This window comes from Cladophialophora yegresii (assembly GCF_000585515.1).
Source record: "Cladophialophora yegresii CBS 114405 chromosome Unknown aczIN-supercont1.3, whole genome shotgun sequence".
Taxonomy (NCBI): domain Eukaryota; kingdom Fungi; phylum Ascomycota; class Eurotiomycetes; order Chaetothyriales; family Herpotrichiellaceae; genus Cladophialophora; species Cladophialophora yegresii.
Window position 1 is genome coordinate 3,157,516 of NW_006913047.1, and position 20,600 is coordinate 3,178,115.

Here is a 20,600-nt window from a genome sequence, read left to right on the forward strand (position 1 = left end):
CCGAACACGGACGGCGACGGGTCTTCGCATATCTGGTGCATGTCTGGTGCCTTGGGGTTGATGGAATCAAGATCGACCATTGTTGATTATTCGGCGATGGCCTGGTGGTCTGGTAGCCTCGTGGCTTGGTATTCGAATGATAGCAATCCGACACGGTGATTGTTATCCGCTTCTCGAACCTGGCTACCCACTCAGAAGCAGGCTTTGCCTTCAACGTGAGATGCACAGGGTATCTCTGTCTCTCAAGCCTGAGGTCCGTATTTGTGTGTCAACCTAACACCTTTGACTACCATATCCTTCTCCTGCACAGCCTCCCTGGCCTTCTCACGTGTCCAGCACTTTTGTCGTCCCGTCGTCGTTTCCACTACTCGTACCTTCCCCATTCGCCGCACTCGTACTCATATCATTCCTCTGTCCACTCTCTTCTTCCTCCACTTCGTTCTTCCCAACCCCAACCCCCTCCTCCACGCCCTCACAATTCTTCAACATCCAAACCACACACTCCCCGATCTGAGCCTGCACCTCACTTCGCCCATTATTCAATGCACTCACCTCCGCCTCGACGATGCAGTCCCGCCCCGCGGCATTCCTGACGCGCGCGTCCGCACCCGCACGCACCAGCGCGATTACCACGTCGAGGTGCCCATTCATGGCCGCCCAGTGGAGGGGCGTGTTTCCGCTGACATTTTGATGGTTGAGAAGCCGGCGTGTCTGTGTGTGCGTCTGCGTCGAAGACGTGGACGCGGGCGCATCATTATCACGCGGCTGTGAAGCCGAGGTCGAGGTGGACTCCCCATTCGACTTCTGAGTCAGAGTCTCGTCCCGCGTGGCCTCACCATGATCGAGTAAAGAAAGAAAATATTTCATTGTCCCGAGATGCCCATTCCCAGCCGCGTAGTGCAGGAGGCTGGATTGCGAGCCCAGACCATCGGCGTCCATGTCGATTGCGGAGGCGAGGATCGTACGTGGGGAGCACGCGTGCGTCGTGCTCAGGGTGTCGATTGCGGATGTGAGGTCGGCGAGTTCGTTCGCGCGGGTCAGGTAGATGAGCTCGTCGATGTCGTCGAACGGTAGGGGGACGGTGGGAGAGGAGGAGGAAGTGAAGGGCATCGTGGTGATGGGTAAAGTGCGCGACTCTCGGAGAGTACGAAGTCGAGTATTGTGAGTATAGGCAGCGATACCAGGCACAGATACGAGTACAGGTACTGGGTGATGTCAATCAAGTCTCCCGGACGAGTACTGGTAGGACTCGGTCCTGTGTACCGCGATGCTTGTAGATAGAGTTCGCAACCAGGCCTTGCAGCCAGTGCGGGATGGAAAAAAAGGTTGTCGAGTGAGGTGGGATGACGTCGCTTTCAGGACTGCATCACCCGCCGCATAAACAGTAATTGGGTACGAGGTACAGTACCTAGTGACACCGTAGGTACTGTACACAGTGGCCCGTACGAGTGCTGTAGCATCCTAGGTTACTGTAACAGTGAACGCCACCGTTCTTCAGCAGCACACCATCGGTGGAACGAGATGGCAATGTACATAGGCCTTTTCGCTATTTTGTACTCGCAATGCGTACAGCACATGTCTCCCCCTTGTCCATGTCGTGCACACCGTCGCTGGTTAATTATGTCAATGTCGTGTTCAGCCGATACGAGTTACATCCGCGCGAAATTCCCAGATCAAAGACCGCACATGGATGGACCAAGGTCCTTGTGAAGAACACTCGATCATTCGACTAGTGCTTTCCCCGTCCTCGAGTTTGACAGATCATGAGTCCCAATTGGAGCTATTGTAGCAGTGTCGGTGTGTAGTTTCCTCTGCTGCGTGGTTACTGTATCTACGTATCCAGAACTAATTACAGTCCCTATCTTCACAGGTAGTGTGCCTCGAGCTCACATCCGCCTACGCGGCTTTGGGCCCCTTTTTGCGCACGGCGATGCCGACTCACCGCCCAGCGCCAGTAGCCCGGCCAACCAACCGATCTGCCTCGGCGGCTTCCGCATGATCCAAATCCTGCTCTCTCTGTCTCTGGAGTTCGGCAAACTCGTCGTCGCCACCACTCCCGTCCCCTTCGTCGTCATCGTCCTCGTCACTGCTGCCCCCGTTGTCTCGAACGTCATCCCCAACTTGAGCTGCACCAATCTCGTCGGGCGGTCTCCTTCTCCGTTCAAAGTCTTGGGCGTGGGCCGTGCCGATGATCGTGCCGACGCGCTGGAGTGCACGCATCGCAGGGGTCCGTGGGGTGGTTGGTGGACGTCGTCGGCGCATGGAGGAGTCGTCTGGAGAACGGGCTTCGACGTCCACACCTGTTGCTGCGACGCGTTGATCGTCTTGTTCTTGACCCGGAGGCCGTGGAGTGGCTGTCTGGCGTTGCTGGATCGGTGACGCTTGCCTCGAATCCGGAAGATCGTATGGTAGGGGTATGTCCCTCGAGGCGCGGAACTTGCCGACGTTGTTGCAGTGTTCGTTTTCCACTCGGAAAAGAGACCACATCCCACGACGCAGCACCTCTGCTAGACTGACGAAGAAGGACATGAGTGCTGAATGTTGCACGTCCTCGGTGAAGATGGCGTAGAAGATCCATTGTTGTCGGAGCAAGACATCGGCAGGGATGGCGGCGTAGTAGATCCAGACTTGCTTATAGCCCAGCCGCTGTCGCAGGAACGGATGCTTGTCCGCAAAAACGTCACCCAAGCTCCAGTCCAAGTAAACGTCCCAAAAGGAGCAGTAAAGGCCGTTGATCAGAGCAAACGTGACGAAGATAGCCCATGTCGTGTGGTTCATGTCGATCCGGTATATTGACAGAGTCGCGTAGTAGGCGATATTGCCACAGTATTTGAGACAGTTGGCCAGATGGGGGAACCAGTTTCTGGAGTCGTAGTACCGACGTAGACATTGCAGTGCCCGCAAAACTGCGGGTAGAGCAGCAAAAAAGCCAAGCAGGCGTGAGTGGCTGGAATTGCACTGTGGAGGATTCTGCCAGTCGTTGGTGTAGAGGCAGAAAAACAGTTCAATCTGACCCATGGCGTAGGTTTGTGAGCAGTACATGTCACCGAGATAAAAGTCTCGGAACTCAACCGGGTAAAACGGTGCAAAGGCCAGTCTGAGATTCGTTTCGGCCCACCATTTCCTGGCGTGATGATAGATGAAGGGGAATGGGAAGAAAATGATGACCACAGTAATGATGATGAGAAACAGCGGCCAATAGATATAGAACCAGTCATCCGCATTCTGTCGAAAGTTGAGATAGATGAACAGGCCGTTCAGGAAGGCGAAGAAACAGGGCAGTTCGGCCAGTTGTCGCCAGTCGAGGACATGCCTGGTGTCGTACTCGAAAATGAAGACGTAGTTGATGTGGTTCTTGGCCCAGAACCTGCAATCCAGCGCGAATATCAGGAATAAGAGAACGATGAGGAAGTAGCCCGCGTATAGCTGCAGTAGATAGCTCGTTTGTACAGATATGCGCGGATCCTGCAGTCGGAAAGAGGCGTCAACCAGACCCGCCACGCCAAAGCAGACACCAGAAGCCAGGTATAGTCCATTGCGAAAGGCCACCGACGAGTAATCTCCAGTTCCAATCTTAGATCGGAGTTTCTTCACGGCAATTTTGTGGTTGCCGCGCTCAAAATACCTCGCGTACAGGTCCTCGACCGCCATGAGATGGTTGTCAATAACATCACTCGTGACGAAATAGGCGTTGTTGACCTTCTCCGACATGTACCTCAGCGGAGGTCGAGCCTGCACGGCCTTGTCGTACTTTTTGTTGATCTTGCGGAACCCCGTCCTGTTCAGCAGAGTATAAGATTTAAGCAATTCGAGCCCACGGTAGAATTCCTGCAACGCGACTTTCAGTCTTCGTTTAGCAAAGGTGTACTTGACTTCCTTGCCGTTGTCGCGGCGCACGTAGTCTTTCTTCCCATCATTGATGCGTTGCTGTGCCCGTGGCCCTGGAGGACTACTCATCTGTGCCATGGCCTCGCTAGTCTTGCCTATCGTTGGACGACGGCCAATGAGATCTTCGATTCTGGTCGGCAATAGATTAGAGCCGCCGTTCCCATCAGGTTTGACATTCTCTTTGAGCACGTCCGGTGGTGGATCCCTGATGCCGAGTAGATCTGGTAGTTGGGTCCCGTTAGCCTCGTGTTTCGACCTCAATATTTCGGCCAAGCGACGGTCTCTCATCTCGTGTAATTGCGACCTCAGAACTTGGAGCCGCTCAGTCGCCTCGTCCTCCTTCATCTTGTAAAACTCTTCGATTTTCTTCAACTCCTTGTCCAAAAAGGTGAAGAACTCTGCCTGTCGCTCATCGAGGTCCCGATATGCCGACAGTTGCATGTCACTGACGGTTGCCTCGGTGAGATCTCGAGGAACGAACAGCTTCCGAAACCTTTCGGCGGCGGAAAGGGAGTTGGCTCGAGACAGAGACGGCCCTGAGACTGACTGGGTCTTGTTTGGCTTCCGACGCTTGAACATGACTTTTGCCAGACTTCCACCAAGGCTGCCTCTCGCGCGAGGAGGGTGATTCGTTTTACCAACATGGTATGGGTCTAAAGATGGAGGTACTTGGGCAGGAGGAGGTAGCCGAGGAGTGTTGCCTTGAGAATTGTGCATTGGCGCGGGCTCGGCTGTGGCTCGACTTCTCATGGGAGTCAATGCCGGATCTGGGAGTTCGAGAGGTCCCATCATGCCCGGCGTCTCCTCTGGAGGTGTCCCAACAATGGAGCCATAGTTCACCTGACGTCTGGGTTGCCCGTTGTAGAGTGGCGTCCTTTCGGGCGTCGTGTCTGAGCTTCTTGCGCCCGGTATGTAGATAGGTGGGCTTTGAGCGAACATGGTACGACTCGTGTGGTGACGGCGCACCTCGGGTCTGTTGTCCGGCTCTTCATCTTGATCAGGTGCAACCTCTGCAATCTCGGGTAGCGATCGTGTCGACCGGACACTAGGGGGTCGCGGAGAATGACTGAAGTCATAATGCGTGAAGGGTGTTCCTTGGTGTGAGAAAGCATTCAGCGCTCCAGGCGTTGGCTCGATGCCCGGTGTTTTATTGAGGTTCTTAAGGGCTTTCGAGATGGCCTTGATTTTCTTCTTCCCTTGCTGCAGGCTGTCAGTAGAGATCGCGCATCGACCTTCATCTGCGCCTTGCCTTGTAGTCGAGGTACTTGACTTTCCATTCCGGAACAGCGTCCTCCTCGAGTTCCCTGCTTGGGTTAGTTCCCTGCCATACTGGCGCTACTTCTCAGATTGGCAACGCACTTTGCGAATTTCATAGTTTTATCTGAGTGTCTGAGAGACGCACAATCCCCCTTCTATCCATATTCATCTAGCTGAATACCGGGTAGACGTGACAACTCGATTACGGATGGTGACGAGGGACGCGGAGACACAAGCATGGTGGGAGCGCGATAGCCGAGTGAGGAAAAGAAACATCGGCGCGCAAGTCGCAAATGCGGGCACATCGTCATAGCTTGATTTCTCGCTTACTGTGGAATTAGGTGAAGCTAAACCATCCTCCACGTGCCCCAGCGATACGGTACCATGACCTCCAGGCCACCCATCTCGAGAAACGTACCTCCTGTGAAAGACAAACCATGAAGTTAGTCATGACGAGGCTTGACTAAGAGGGCAATGAGCAGAAAGTAAACAACCTCGACCAAGAAGCTAGAATATCACTGGTAAGTGCTCCGTATTCAATGGACTCACTTGTGCCTCATCTCACCCGTCCCAATCCGGCAACCAGTCAGGCGGGGAAGCGTGACGTGAGGCCGTCAGAGGGACGATTCCAAGATAGGCCTATATAGCACAAATCCCCATCTGTGAAGCCGTGAGGATGTCGGAGTGGCAGACGAGGACAAAACTCCCACTGTCGACTGATCTCACACTGAAACAGCACCCTCCCAAGGAGCAAGATGGTGTACACCATAACCGTCCATCTACGGGCCAAATGTTCCGAGCCCTCAGTCATCGAAAAACTAAAGAACAAACTCATCGAGGCCTCGCGTGTATACTCCAAGGACAAGGAGACTCTCTCTTGGTTCGTCATGCAGTCTGTCCACGATCCTCGGGATTTTACCATTGTGGAACGCTACGAAAAAGAATCATCTCAGAAGTATCATTTGGAGAATCCATATTGGAAGACATTCGATCCATATGTCAAGCCTCTGTTGGAGGGAGAAATGAATCTGCGAAGATTTGAGGAATTGGACACGAGCAAGGATGTTGTAGTGGAATGAGTAGCTTGTGATGAGTCAGTTCGTCATTCTAGGAGCAGCTTTCACTGGCGAGATCCATGGACGTGGTCTGAAGTTTCCTTGAATTTGATATGTACATATCACAATGTCGGGGGCGCTCGCCCAACCCTGTGCCTCTTGGTTGATTTAAAAACGCCTTTTCAATGCCTATACACACATGCTGCGTCAAAGCTCCCGGCTAAGAGGGATTGCAGGGAGTATTTCCACTGAGGCTGTCGCTTAGCCGTATGAGATTTGTGAGTCGGGCTCGCCGGGCGCGGCGAAGTTCGTACTCGGGTCACGAGTCTGGAAGAAAGAAGCACTGCAGCGTGCCATCGTAGGTGAACTAGAGCAAGTTAGTATCGTGTTGCAGAATGGAGCAACAAATGGCATCGACCAAGGACTGAGTGTCCGGCCATGTACACACCTTCTCGAAATAACGTCGGTTTGATAGAAATCCCTGATCGGCAACTCCAACTTCTGCCCAGTGGCCTTCGCTCCCTTGTTGGCATCAACAAGCTGGACTTTAGACAGGCCGGTCAGTTTCTGAGGTTCGAGCGTGTCGTATCTTCTCAGCGCTGGCGAAATTTCTTCCAGACGGTCTCTCAGGACTTCCAAATCATCATATGGCAAAGGCGCGCCCAAGAACTCTGAAGCAGCACGAATGATCTTCCAGTCGGTTCGTGCTGCGCCAGGGATGGTGACCGCAGAACGAGTAAGCTGCACCCGTCCCTCGGTATTGACGTAGGTGCCGGATTTCTCGGTGTAAGCAGATCCGGGAAGGATCACATCTGCAAGCTGTGCTCCCTTCTCACCATGGTGGCCCTGGTAGATCACAAAGGCGTCCTTGGGAATGTCGGCCTCGCTGACTTCGTCCGCACCAAGCAGCCACACCATCTTGGGTTTCGTCTCCGCGACTTTCTGCGAGGGGACGGTGAAGCCGACTTCGTACGCTCCCGCTCGCGAAGCTGCACGTTGAAGGACGTTGAACCCTTGCCATTCTTCCGTGTTGAAGTTCGCCTGGTGCTTGTCGACAAAGGCTCCTACGGTCTCGAAGATGGCTTTGGCATCTGGATGTTCTGCAACGGCGCTTCCAACAATGATCATAGGTCTCTTGGCTTCAGCCAGCTTCTTGCCAAACTCGCCAGAAAGAGCCTTTTTCACGGCAGCAGCGTCGCTGCCCAAGTTCTCATATTCAAAAGTGCTCTCAAAATCCTCGCCAATGTAACCAATCTCCAGTGGTGAGCGGAGCCATTGTTTCCGGATTCGTGCATTTAGGACAGCAGCTTCCCATCGGGGATTGCTTCCGATGATGAGCATCGTGGTTGCGTCCTCGATACCCCAGATTCTAGAGTTGAATAGGTAGTTCCCACGGATGTCGACGCCATGAGCGATGGGCTTGCCGCCACCGGGCTGATCAAGAGCGAGATTTTCCGAGTTTAATTTGTTGGCGAGATCCTTCATAGCGACAAGAGACTCCGTCTCAATCAAATGACCAGCAATGGCTTTGAATTCATTCTCACCCGGCTTCAGTCGGATGAACGCATTTCCGATCTCGGTCAGCGCTTGTTCCCATGTGGCTGGGAGGAATTTGTCGTCTTTTCGAATCAGTGGAGTGGTCAATCTCTGTGTCTTCAAGCCGTCCATAGCAAAGCGAGTCTTGTCATCAATCCACTCCTCGTTGACATCGTCGTTGAGCCTGGGCAGTATTCTCTTGACCTCCATACCTCTGGCATCTACTCGGATATTGGAGCCCACAGCGTTCAAAACGTCAATCGACTCGAATTTGGTGAGCTCCCACGGTCGATAAGTGAAGGCGCCGGGCTTAGTGAGCAAAGCGCCCACAGGACACAGATCCGCCACATTGCCAGAGAGTTCGGTGTCGAGATTTCGTTCGAGATACGTGCCGATTTCCATGCCGTTCCCTCTTCCTGTGGAGCCCAACTCCGGTGCTCCAGCAATTTCATTTGCGAAACGAATACATCTTGTGCAGTGGATGCATCTGTTCATGGACGTCTTGATCAAGGGTCCAATGTTCTTGTCTTCAACCGCCCGCTTTCCAGTAACTTCGTGAAACCGACCTCTATCAGCGCCATATCTCATCGATTGGTCCTGTAAATCGCATTGGCCACCTTGGTCGCAAATGGGACAATCCAAGGGATGATTTGCCAGCAGGAACTCCATTATGCCTTCTCTTGCTTTGTGGGTCATGGGCGAATCGGTCTTGACGATCATGCCGGGCTGGACAGGCCACGCGCATGAGGCAACAGGTTTCGGTACTCGTTCGACTTCGACTAGACACATACGACAGTTTCCTGCAATAAGCAGCTTTCTGTTGGGGCAAAGTCAGCCACTAGCCGGGGATGTATATCGCGAGTGGAAGAACGTACTCGTGGTAACAATATCTCGGTATGGTGACGCCTGCCTTTTCACAGGCTTGAATCAGGGCTGACCCAGCCTCTATCGACACCTTCTTGCCATCGATTGTGAGCTCGACTTCGGCATTCCGTCTGGCGGATGAGGCGAATGTCCTGCTCGCCGCTTGTCTGGTCGTGGGAGCGACCGATGGTCTCGAGCACGCTGCGGCGCGAAGCAGCTGAGACCGCATATTGAAGACTTGTCGAGCAGGTCCCAGCTCTTGAGATGGAAGAGAAAGAGGTCGTTAGATGGCAGGTGGCGTACCTCGACGACGACAACAAGCAAGCTTCTCGATTTGAAGTGCAGCTTTCATGCCAATCCACCAATCACAACCCCATGAAGTTATGATGACCATTCGAGCCATTCGCCCTTCAAGCCGGTAGAGCATTCAACCTCCTAAACGCAGAAATGAGCCTTGGCTTATTTGCATGGTTTACATATTGGCTCACTTGTCGCCCGTTGCACCGCAGATTCCACTCTCTTGGACACCTACTCCATATGATTCCATGTTTTCCGGTGACCACTTGGGTATCTGATGATTTCTAAATATAGAGACCTCTGGTCCGAAGATCCCCCTCTTCCCGTCTCGCCATGATGAATTTCCTTTCCTCAGCCAGCCAATACCAACTTTTCATTCCTCCTTCCAAATCATCCCGCTCAAGCGCCTCCTCCAAGCTCCAATCCATTGTCTGGAAACGACATAACACCACACGCCAGTCTTGAACGGGATCCAGCTCGAGATGCCCTTCGATAGATCCTTTCCCATCTCCTCAGCAATATCATCAACCATGCCCACCAGGAACGTCACGGGTCCTTCATTGCTGAACATTCCGTCCTTGTTCCGCATCGTGGCTGTCTGCCATCTCTTCGCTCGAGGGAACATGATTTCCTCATACTCGCGCACTGCTTCATCCACATCGCCGTTTGCTTTCAGAGCGTCCTCTAAACGGGCAGCCAGTTCAAGTGAGTCTCTCATAGCCTTGTTTACACCCTCTCCTGCGAACGGTGTCATCAGACTGGACGCATCGCCAATCAATGTATACCCCCTCTTGTGTTCCCAAAATTCCCCAACAGGCAACTCGTACAGCGGCCAGGGCCGAAATCCGGTCGCCACCTTCACGAACTGTCTCTGGGTCGCCGTCCAGTCGTGGAAGTTCTCGAGGATCTTGTCCTTCAGCTTCTCCTCGTCGTCGCCGCACGCTACCACGATCTTTGCTGGCCAGCTTTCACCTTGCGAACCCTCCTTTTTCAACCACACGCCCACCTTGATGCTCTCATCCCCCATCCTCTGCGCGCTCAAATACTTCCCGTCCGAACAGGCAAAGTAGCTCCCACGGCCCACCGTCCTCGACAACGGCGGATACTCCTCGTTCGGCCTGGCAATGTGCCCAACAAACCCAGCAACCCCAGCATACTGTGGCCAGACATCTGTCAGGACATGTCTGACTTTACTCCACGCGCCGTCGGCGCCCACCACGAGTTCGAACGGTCCAGCGGTCGTACCATCTCTGAAGCTCAGTACTCCCGTCTGGGGATCGATCCTCTGCAGCGTCTTTCCCCATTGCACCCACCCGGGATTCACACTCCCCAGCAATAGATCCTTCAACGCCTCCCTATCGATCTCGGGCCTCTCGTAGTCCAACTCCCCATCGCTCTCCTTGGACTTGATTTTGGGTCCACCGCCCCCCGTCATATGCAGGATATGCGTGTCGTTCTTGTCGGCGATCGTCAACTCCTCGCCGTCGTAGCGGAGGCGTTTGACCGCCTCGTCCCAGAGCCCGCATTTCTTCAGCGCCGCCAGTCCAGTGTCGGTGTGCAAGTCCAATGTCCCGCCCTGGGACGGACGAGCCGTGGGCGAAGCATCGTGCTCGAAGACCATGACTGTGATCTCAAGATCAGAGACCTGTAAGAGACGCGCGAGCGTTAGGCCCGCAGGTCCGGCTCCGATGATGGCGAGGGAGAATGGCATCTGCTCCTGGCTGTTGCTTGATAAGTAGGATTGTGCTAGACGCCACAAAGGGGCGTCCGGAGGTACAAGTGTGCTGTGTCCGAGTATTCGAGCCTCGTCACCGTGATACTGCCAGTGCCGTGCCGTGCTATTCACCAAAACAGATCCTAAACAGTTCAAATATTTCCCCGAGAGCCCGTATGTGCAAGCAATACAGCAGTGCAATAAAGAGAATTGGAAATGCGACGTGAGTATATTATACTCTTACTATCCCGAATCAGCTTCAGAGAGCGGCGTGGCCACAGCTGAGATCGACCGACTAGTGACTTACTTCATGTTACATAAGTACTGGTATGGGTGCTGGTCCTATCAAAATTTCAACGCCGTAGAGTCTCCTACTGTAGCTGTCCGCACCTAATTAGTAGCCGCGAACCGAAACCAAGCGAGTATTGGTCTTTGCCTTGTATTGCTGCCTTGCGGCTTGTGCCTGGCTACCCCTCCGACTTCAGGTAACCTGAACCGGGGTAGCGTGTACACAGTACGAGTGATTCATCACGTCAATCATGTACTGCGGGTAGGTATGCTTGCGCGCGCAAACCACGTAGGCATGCATGCCACTGCCACCGCCATTGCCACTGCCGCCACGCATGCTCGGGACGAAGAGTCTCTTGCCCTTTCTTGGACTCGGACTCGGACTCACATAATTAGTGCTCCACACAAAACAGAGTTCGACGGTACTGTAAAAAGAGCAGGAGTCCCAGAACCAGGTTGGTCCGCGATGGCTTCCGTATTCGGACCCGAGTGATGGCGTTTCGGGGATTCAGCACCGGCCGAAAGACAGGGCCGACGGGGTGCGATGGTCAGGTACCTAGGCAAGGGAACGTTGCTTCGCGCAGATTTCCCGGATAGGTTACATACAGACCGTGGGAAGATGCTTTCTTGCTTCTAGATCCCCTTTTTCGCGAGTTGCTCGCGCATCATTACGTGAATGTAACTTCTTCTGTGTAAGGGTGAAGTGTTGAAAGAAACTTATGTTCCGCGAGAATATTGGATGGTGGATTGTGCCCTTTCCGGATTAATCTGCGAGATACTGTGTAATTTGCCCTCCATGGCGGTGGGTGGGCGGGTGTCTAATTATTTCAGGATCCTCGACCATTTGTCTTTCTACAAACTGTCTAACAACAGCTGTCCGCTACTCTGTAGTCTGTAGCTTCCCGTCCTCGAACAAACGTCTTTACATGATGAATGCCCCCAACCCAAACATGGCTGCAAAGCCTAATCTGCCATCCATCCCACTGGCGGGGGCGCCTCGTTTCCGCATACCAGCGCCCGCATTCTCGCTCGTGCTCGTGCTCGTGCTCGTCGACGTGGAACCTGTCGTCGCGGTCGGACTGGAAATGCGGCTGGCAGATGGACAGCCCTGTCCATTACATTTGGCGGCCAACTCGGCGGTCGGTACAAACGTCCTGATCGCCCTCGTGCTGTTCCTGAGTGGGTTTCCGTTCGCGTCCAGGCTCTCGACAATACTCCAGGGATGATATCTCGGGGCAGTAAAAGAGGTCTCGAAGCCAGATTTCTTCACAGTGCCGACGACGGTCCACGGTCCGTCGCGGTTAGGGGACGAATACAGACGCCACGAAGCGACTTTGGTCGCTCCGTTCCAGCTCATCCAATATGACGTTGGGGCACTTGTGTTCCGCGCATAGGTATACAAGGCTGGCGCATCAGTCGGGTTCGAGGTGAAATTATGCTTGAAGGCGCGATAGTTCATCGATCCTTCCGTGGCGAAGTGGCCTTGTTGGACCATCTGTCCGTTGGGCGAGTATTCGGAGATGTAGGCATTCTTACCCCAGCCCACGAAGACGTTCGAGGTCCGCCAATTTTGGTTGCGGCCGAGGAGTTGCACGTTTCCCTGCGACTCGGAGATGAACTGGTAAGGAGCCACGAAATCTTGGACTAAAGAAACAGAGTTGTCGGTGTGGTCAAGTTTCAGGATCATGCCAGATGAGTAGCGTGCCGTCTGGTTGTAGCCGTTGGAGGCGTTGTCGAACAGTGAGATGATGGTAGTGGTGTCGTTCTCCTCCCGGAATCGTGCGTCGTGCTGGAAGCTGAAGTTCAAGCCCGGTGGAAAGGCGAAGTCGCTGGCTATCCCGCCGAGTCTCCAGATGATGTGGCCGTCCTGTCCGGATACTTTGTATAGCGTACATGTATGCCTTGAAGAGACAAGATAGTCTCCATCAGCGTTCATGTCAACACTGTTGATGTGGAAGTAGTCCCAAGGGGTGGTGGGTCCGAGGCCATCTCCTGAGACTTCTGTCGTGCCGGGCTGGACGAATGTTTCGTTGGGCTGGACGTGGTTCAAGGCAGACCACTCGAACAACAACCGGTTCGTGCCAATCTCTAGCCGCTGGAAGAAGTTGTTCATGATCCATCCTTGGCCAGATCTAATACCTTTGACCGAGAGATCATAATGTTCCGGGTTATAGAGCGTGAACAGCGACGAGCCGTCGGGGAGGACGTTGAATTCGTGCTCGTCAAAGTTGGCCACACCGCCACCAGAATGAATGGAAGTTCTGGTGGTGAAGGTGTCGTCGAGTATGACAGCATAACCTCGTGCATAACCAACATTTTGCCCGCCCGTTATGTAGCACAGGTTGTCCGTCCCGTTGACCGAACACACGTGGAAGTTATGACTTGGACCACCTCCAGTTGAGCCGTAACCCGAATAGACCAAATTCTAGCACACATCAGCTTTTGTCACTTGGATACACTTGTAAGTGCAAGACTGACCCCCCGATTGTCATAAATGTAAATCGCCTCTTGGAATGTCTGATAGGGTCCGAGAAAGATATAGCCGGGGGTCACGGCATCTTCGCGGAAAAGGGAGATGTTCAGGAACGGCGCATATATGTCAGGTCTCTGCTTCCATGTCAGCCCACGGCTCCGGTGTCCTCACACGGTACTTACAGATTTGTATTGCGACAGTGGTCCTGTGCCATTCGTCTTCGACGATGCTACACCCTGTGCTTTAATGCCTGGCAAGGTGCATAATGTGGCCAAGACGGCAAGGATGAGTCGAAGCGGAGCTGACGGTGCGAAGAAGCTTGGGAGAATCATCTCGTATTGCTGGCAGGCCCACTCTGACTGTATCCAGTGTATCCTGGCCCAGGCGATTGGGAAGTTCGATTAAATGGGCACACCCGTCACTCTTACCCAATGGCCATGCTGTTAGATAATGTGAAAAACGACTCCCATGGGTACCAAACGAAGACTTCCTCCGTGCCAACTTAGCTGTTATTGCACCGCGGTACGGAGTAGTGGGTGGCTGGACGACATCTTGCTCGCCCACCAATGACGCTGAGTTGCATGAAGCTGGAGCCGCAGATTCTGCAAGGTCCGCGAAGCTAGATGCGGAATGACGACTGGCCAGTTAACAACTGGGGGAACGACGCTTGCCGTTGACATACGAAGGTTCCATCATGGTCTTCAAGGTTGGCTCTGGAATCATTATGTGGATGGTAACAATCGAGAACCAACGCAAAAGCCACGTACATAAACAGTCAGTTTCTTCCACGGCGTCGCATGCCAGTTCCAACTGGTACCTTGTCACTTTTTCCAGACGGCCACGAGGCAGTCGCCTCACAACAACAGGACAACAGAGACGATTTACACCTTCTGTTCCCCACCTGCAGTCTCGCTGGGCGCTTCCTTTCGAACGACCTGGCTATAATCCCTCTTCACAAGAATGAATTTGACCTCCTCGCCAGGAGTACGAGGCAGCAGTTCCGCGAACCTGCGCGCAGCAGCCCCCGACTTCCAAGCCGAAATCCAAAGGGTCTGAGGCCCTTCGTAAACAGAAGAGTCAAGCAGGTCTTCCGATATCTCTTTCGCAGCATCGCCCATATCTAACAATGACATTATACTGTCGGCCGGTGTGCCCTCGAAGCTGTCACGATAGTACAGCAGGATGCACTGCTCTACTTCCCCTTCATTCCGAGTTGCTTGTTGGTCGTCCGAGTCCAGAAGAGGGCCGATACGGATGTGATAGTCCTCGTAGACCCCATGGGCCGCGTTGCCCTGGATCCTGAGATGTGTAGGTTCGTTTCGCCAGCGCTTTATTGCATCTTCATCTTCGAAACTTGCTACCAGGACTGTTAACCTCTCTTTATGCACGGCTGCAAACCCAGTTTCCTTGATGAATCCGGGACTGGCCTTGAGCAAGGGCACGAGGGTATTGTAGTATTGCTCAGAGATAGCTGCTTTGCCCTCTTTTTCGGTGCCCTGGAAGACGACGTAGTACATGGTGAAGATCGTCTAGTTGGTTGGCAAGACGTGATCTTGATGGAGATAGTCGTGTTCTGGACAGTGGAAGATGTCGGACGCAAGAGATCCTCAAAAGCGAACGCGGGCAGTCAGTACTCGGTCTGGAGCCACTTCGTTCTCCTGAGTGCAACAGTCCTCCGCCCACCTACTTATAGCTTCCCAAGCGGAATGACCGAAGTTCTAGCTTGCAGCCGTACGTGTATCCCGCCTGAATCATCACGGCAAGTCTTCAGGACCATCACATAGCCTACCAAGCACTTTCAAGCTACCCAAACGGGTAGGTGACGGGGTGGTCGCGACTGATTCCATCATCCCAGCATCGACAACGGCGCAGATACCGTCCTCATTGTGGTCATTCAATCTCGACTGTCCATGATAGGTGGTAGGAAGTAATGAGAGTTGACAGTCCGTGTCTCGGCATCTTCTGGGCAGCGGCACTCTGGCATGCGACTTCGAAAGCGTCTGCTCCATATACTGCCAGTACGCGCGATGTGATCGACATTTGTAAGCCGGCTGCATGTCAAGCTTCCAAGGTCAAGTGAAACTCGCACAGCGCCAGATGGTGCAAATCCGGGGCGTGCCCTTCAGAGTTGCTTGATTCCATAATCACCTGGAGTGCGCCAAGGACACGTCGGGTATTTCATCTTCTGACAATAGGCGAGACCGCTAACTGGAAGGGTGGCAGACGGGCTGTAATACACAGATATCGTGATTCGTCCTTTGCAGCCAGGAGGGACGTTTACATGCTTGGGCAAGGGCATCGCGCTGATGGGATTTGAATAAAGTGTTTGTGGAGGTATGGTCTTTCTTTTCCTCCTCGTTGGAAAAAAATAAGGTCCATTTGGATTGCTTCAACTGACCGAGGTGCCCCTTCGCAGCTCATCTGGCGTTTCGACCTTGGAATGGTCAATCTAATGAAGACGATGGAGAGGGAGTGTCATCAGATTCACGTTCAGAGAAGGATGTTCCCGCATATCACAGCGCGGGCGATGAGATGGCGGATGGCTCCTGACATCTCGGACAGAGATTGATTGCTCACAATAACCATTGCAGGTCTAGCCATCCACAGCACGCATGCCAGCGCGCGAAGTCTGCAGATTCGGATTATGTAGTATGCCCCCGATCTAGCACATTACCGGCCATATCACATTCCAACCTCCAAGCCCAGGATTCTTTCCCACGCAGGCGAAAGACCCCAGCGAGTCGCACTGGAGTCTAGTCCTTTGGGGCGAATCCTCAGAGGTTGTGGACCTCTCCTTGACATATCCGAGCACTTTGTAGAGTAACCCTTCCAACTTGTTGGCTCCACGTATCAAAATCCGCCGGTGAAATATCTCCCCATTTGTCCTCTCCATTTATTATCACATGGATTGCACTGTTTGTTTCGGCTCGCAGCGAAACTGCCAAATCAACCGTCCATATCATCATACTCGCACCTCGGTCCTTCCCGGCCTCGTCCCCATATCATCGTCGCCCAAAGCTCACAGCAATGACTGACTCCTCCCAACTCCAATTCCCATACACCGATTCCCCAGCTGCTCCAATCCAATTTCGCTCACCTTCAGCTGGATTTCTTATTAGGATCTGAAGCCCTTACGGCAAAGGCTCGTATGCACCACCCGACTTATGCGCCTCGCGGTTCGAGAACAGAAAGTAGATGAGCATTCCGACAATGGGGAACAGGAACACAACCAAGCACCACAGCAGCTTGTGGAGGGGAGGACGGTTCGATTTCAGAACCTCGACTATTTAGACTGTGTCAGTGATCCTGTGTCTCTCTAGCGTTCGCAGCGGGATAATTAGCTGCAGACTTACTAAAGACCAGCACATCAAGGACCAGAACAATCAAGCCGACGATCCCACCGCCTGTGCCGTAGCCGATGGCGTTGCTCTCGGCGTGGAATTCGCCGCCCGAAAGGGGAGCTCCGAGAGCGAGCGTCGTAAACAAGATTTGGAGGAAGAGTGATTGGATCATTGTGACTACTGGTCTTTGATTCGGGGGTTTTCTTGTATTCAGGCTGGGGTACGCGTGGATGTTGAACTCGAGTGTAGACGGAGGAAAATCGATGCAGACGCAGAAGGCGTGGTGAGATGAGGTGAGCTGGAGGTACAAGTAGCGAAACTAGAAAGTAGGCAGGCAGCCGGGTTGTACTTGATTTATTGCCATTGTGTCATTGCGGGGTAGTCGACATGCACGCGACTGACACCTGCAGTCACAGCCAAGGTCTTCGGTTTCGTTCCATGCACGAGACGTCATTCTGGGGCTGGTCACCACCCCCGCAAGCTGCGTTGCGGTGGGTGACGTGGGATGGTGCCGGTGATAGCCGGGCCTGGCCTGGCACCTGATCAATAGTATCTACAATGCACTAGGTACACACTGTGTAACTCTTACTTGCACGGAGTACTGTGTTCTCTAATCGGAAGCACCAAACGCCTGTTCCTTTGCTATGCACGATCTAGCTTGTGTCAGTGGATTATGTTGCGCGTGTGAAGATCATAAGACGTGCAGGCTTTTGGCGCTGGAGTCGTCTCGTTCTATCGCGCGCAAATCTATCAAGTGCTATTCGAGAGATAGAGCTGGCGGGCGTATATCCTACTGATGCGCTGTCTTGTAAGCCCGCCCCCCCCTCCTCCCCCGCGACGACCCAGCACGGGCTGCCAGATGGCTCTACGGACACTCTCATCTTCGATTGTTTCATGTCCGCGATGGGCTTGAAAATGACACCCGGCCCATACAGGCCATACCTGATACAGCAACTCGGATTAAGCGCCCTGAAAAGCGAAGAACATGGCAATCGGCATCTGACTTGATGAATGTCGCCAGTGACGGTGACTGACCGCGAGCAGTCGACGAGAATGGACATGCTCCGTCTGAGTAGCATCTCCTTTCCCACGGGTATGGCGGTAGCCGGTATGAAAAAGGGCCGATTGAGTACGGCGGAAATCCGGGGGCGCCTGCTTCAGAGTCTCTAGCAAGGGACTGTGTCGGCTGGGAAGAGGCACAAAAATAACACGTGGAAATGTTGGCTAGCTTGAGCGGGAGAAACCAAGAATGAAATAGGTCATCGTACCAGTCGAGAGAAAGATTTGACATGGACTTGGAGCTTTCCGCACTTGTCCATTTTTCTGTTCCTTCTCTACCACCTGACAGCATACAGCTGCCGCGAAAGAGTCACGTAGGGCGGAAATGAGGATGCTGGTATAGCCAGCAGACACAGGTCCGGCACACACTACTGCTCAACTCTGCAATGACCACCCAAGTTTTCTGGAAATTTGCTCGAAGTGGTACCGCGACTGTGGTTGGTCGACCAAAATCGACACCGGCAGAGTCTTCTATCACGATGGGAACGTGCACTTAACGGCACAATACCCGGATACAAGAGCATGCCCTGTCCACTGGTTCACGTTCTGTGGTCAGATAAGGAGAAAGTTGCAGATGAACAGAATCTTCGTGTCTGTGCGCCAGCACTATTAGAAGAGTGGCGAAATGCTTATTTGGGTCGCAGAGAGCTCCTGCAATACCCGTACTCGTGAATGGCAGAGCGGCCTGTCCAGTTCCTGCTGGACAGGCCCACAGTCGCATCAAGTCGCGAAATGCTTCGCATACAGGGGGTCCCTGTCTCCTTCTGCAATCTCTCGCCAGTCGTACTCCAGAGCCTTCGCCAGACTCCTTGCGACACCTTGGCCTCCGTAGAAGTGGGCGATGAAGGCCAGCGTCACGTCCATCCCTGCCGAAATGCCTGCCGATGTCCAAATTTCGACCGGCAGCGTGTTACTGTCCTCCGCTTCAGATGGCAAACTCCGGACCCACCGAGCAAAGTCTGCCCATTTTACCTTGGGGCTCCGTGCTGCCACTTCGTTGAACCGGGTCATGTTTGTGGTAGCGCGTCGATTGTTGAGAAGGCCGGATTGTGCCAGAGCATCAGAACCGGTGCAAACTGTGATGATAGCGGTACGGATGTGTGGGGCGATCTTCGGCACAAACTCGAGCAGACTCTGTATGTTGGAGGTCTTGTTGCCATCAGGATGAAGCCGTTTCAGCCGGGTCCCGACGCCGCCAGGGATTAGAAGGACGTCAACCTTAGCTTTGCCCTTGTCGAGTTCGAGCGCCTTGAGAAAATCGGCATATGTAGTATCGGGATGGAGGTATTCATTGAAGCTGAGGTTTACTTTGCCACCTGAGCTGGGGTATGCATCTACGAGGTCGAAAGTCCAGTCGGCAGATTTGGGTGGGATCGGCTTTACCGGCACCGGCTCGAGGCTCTCTGCAATCAGAGTCAGAGATAGTGGGTGTTTCTCAGGGTCAAGATGAGCAGTGGAAAGTAAATTGAGGATATCAAGCGGGCCCGCGAGATCGAGGAGCTGAAAGCCAGGAAAGATTGGGAGCAAATAGTGAATCGGAGGAGAAGTCATGGTACTCAAACGGGTGGTTCTGGCAGCTTCACTGAGAAAAATGTCGACGGAGAACAATCTTAAAACTACTGCCAGGACGAGCTTGATATGAGGTTATAAAGGCCGAATGTCCCAGGACGACTACTCGAATAGAGGATGAAATGAAGTTCGCCTAGGGTTTTCCCAGATGGTACAAATTGCCGTTTGAGGGGGAGTTTGCCAGATGGTCGCGACGGATACCTGCGGAGCAAGCGAGGATCACTAAGAGCTGGACGGGGCGAGGCCGAACGGCGTCAAGCCAAGTCCATAGCACGCCTTCAATGGCAGCACGCACATCCGGCCCAGAACTGCGCAATCTCGTCGATATTGTGCAAATGCAAGATATATGTGATTGAACACACAGTCTCGGCCACGAAGCGCTCTCAAACCGCTGAACTTGCAGAGTCGGCTTCTCTCCAGGGCAAGGCTCAAGTGCGTTGAGCAGGCTCAAGAAGGCTCCACTGCAAGTCGGCTGCCTTAGAGCTAGGCCGAGATGGGTTAGCCAGTATTGAGGCACGTGCCACGTTGCGGGACCCGCCTTTTATGACTCGTCGCCAAGAGGCGAAGGTCAATGCGCCATCCATTGTCTTTTCGCTTTTCCATCTGCGCTCTTTTCCTTCCGCTCCTCTTACTGCATACAACGAACGACACATGACTTTCTCAAACCATCTTACGTTTCTTTCGTGCCTGACCAATACTCCTCTGGCAGCCTTTTTGACCAGCAGGGCCTTCATTGCAATGGCGAGCCAGTACCACAGGGTTATTGTCACGGGCTATTGGCGCATCAGCACACGCTCCGCCACTCATGCGCTGCTCACCAAATCACACGCCCGTCGACTCTGTGGTCGACCAACACAACCTGATTGTCAATCTGTTTGCCTGAATTTTGCCTCCCATAGTTGCACCAAGAGAATGACGCATACCTTGATTGAGACTCAATGGAAAAACACGGATTACTCTGCACTCACACTTTCTGCCTGTTGCGCTTCCATCGTGCTACTATGTCCTGTTTCTTTTCGCCATTATTGCTCATCACCTCCATTGGAACTCTGTTGATGTCTTGAGCAGTCACAAAATTCTCCTACCGCCTACGATAACATGCCATCCACTCTGTGCTGTGTGTATTCGTTTGACTCTATCCACTCTTGGTGCTCGATCTTTCTACAACCATTTTACGACGGCTAAAAACAATCGCATCTTCAAGAGGTGGGACCAGAGTTTGAAACTCCGGTTTGCACGTGCTGTTGGATTTATACTTC

General features: G+C 53.3%; 9 protein-coding genes across 9 annotated transcripts; 1 reads left to right on the plus strand and 8 right to left on the minus strand.

Moving 5' to 3' along the window:
- Positions 1 to 324: 324 nt before the first annotated feature.
- On the minus strand, positions 325 to 1,110 carry A1O7_04883 (uncharacterized protein; the record flags this gene model as incomplete). The annotated part of the gene is made up of 1 exon (XM_007758893.1): positions 325 to 1,110. The coding sequence occupies one exon, from the start codon at positions 1,108 to 1,110 to the stop codon at positions 325 to 327; it is 786 nt and encodes a 261-aa protein (XP_007757083.1).
- An 828-nt stretch (positions 1,111 to 1,938) lies between these two features.
- A1O7_04884 (uncharacterized protein) lies at positions 1,939 to 5,165 on the minus strand (the record flags this gene model as incomplete). The annotated part of the gene is made up of 2 exons (XM_007758894.1): positions 1,939 to 5,088; positions 5,121 to 5,165. 2 exons carry the CDS (start codon positions 5,163 to 5,165, stop codon positions 1,939 to 1,941), a joined length of 3,195 nt encoding a protein of 1,064 aa, XP_007757084.1.
- A 735-nt stretch (positions 5,166 to 5,900) lies between these two features.
- On the plus strand, positions 5,901 to 6,224 carry A1O7_04885 (uncharacterized protein; the record flags this gene model as incomplete). Its single annotated transcript, XM_007758895.1, has 1 exon — positions 5,901 to 6,224. One exon carries the CDS (start codon positions 5,901 to 5,903, stop codon positions 6,222 to 6,224), a length of 324 nt encoding a protein of 107 aa, XP_007757085.1.
- A 237-nt stretch (positions 6,225 to 6,461) lies between these two features.
- On the minus strand, positions 6,462 to 8,829 carry A1O7_04886 (NADH-ubiquinone oxidoreductase 78 kDa subunit, mitochondrial; the record flags this gene model as incomplete). Its single annotated transcript, XM_007758896.1, has 3 exons — positions 6,462 to 6,567; positions 6,649 to 8,553; positions 8,612 to 8,829. The coding sequence occupies 3 exons, from the start codon at positions 8,827 to 8,829 to the stop codon at positions 6,462 to 6,464; spliced, it is 2,229 nt and encodes a 742-aa protein (XP_007757086.1).
- Positions 8,830 to 9,270: 441 nt separating this feature from the next.
- Positions 9,271 to 10,608, minus strand: A1O7_04887 (uncharacterized protein; the record flags this gene model as incomplete). Its single annotated transcript, XM_007758897.1, has 1 exon — positions 9,271 to 10,608. One exon carries the CDS (start codon positions 10,606 to 10,608, stop codon positions 9,271 to 9,273), a length of 1,338 nt encoding a protein of 445 aa, XP_007757087.1.
- Positions 10,609 to 11,821: 1,213 nt separating this feature from the next.
- Positions 11,822 to 13,704, minus strand: A1O7_04888 (uncharacterized protein; the record flags this gene model as incomplete). The annotated part of the gene is made up of 3 exons (XM_007758898.1): positions 11,822 to 13,324; positions 13,378 to 13,506; positions 13,555 to 13,704. 3 exons carry the CDS (start codon positions 13,702 to 13,704, stop codon positions 11,822 to 11,824), a joined length of 1,782 nt encoding a protein of 593 aa, XP_007757088.1.
- Positions 13,705 to 14,253: 549 nt separating this feature from the next.
- A1O7_04889 (uncharacterized protein) lies at positions 14,254 to 14,889 on the minus strand (the record flags this gene model as incomplete). Its single annotated transcript, XM_007758899.1, has 1 exon — positions 14,254 to 14,889. The coding sequence occupies one exon, from the start codon at positions 14,887 to 14,889 to the stop codon at positions 14,254 to 14,256; it is 636 nt and encodes a 211-aa protein (XP_007757089.1).
- Positions 14,890 to 16,503: 1,614 nt separating this feature from the next.
- Positions 16,504 to 16,885, minus strand: A1O7_04890 (uncharacterized protein; the record flags this gene model as incomplete). Its single annotated transcript, XM_007758900.1, has 2 exons — positions 16,504 to 16,655; positions 16,726 to 16,885. 2 exons carry the CDS (start codon positions 16,883 to 16,885, stop codon positions 16,504 to 16,506), a joined length of 312 nt encoding a protein of 103 aa, XP_007757090.1.
- A 1,607-nt stretch (positions 16,886 to 18,492) lies between these two features.
- Positions 18,493 to 19,323, minus strand: A1O7_04891 (uncharacterized protein; the record flags this gene model as incomplete). The annotated part of the gene is made up of 1 exon (XM_007758901.1): positions 18,493 to 19,323. One exon carries the CDS (start codon positions 19,321 to 19,323, stop codon positions 18,493 to 18,495), a length of 831 nt encoding a protein of 276 aa, XP_007757091.1.
- Positions 19,324 to 20,600: the final 1,277 nt, after the last annotated feature.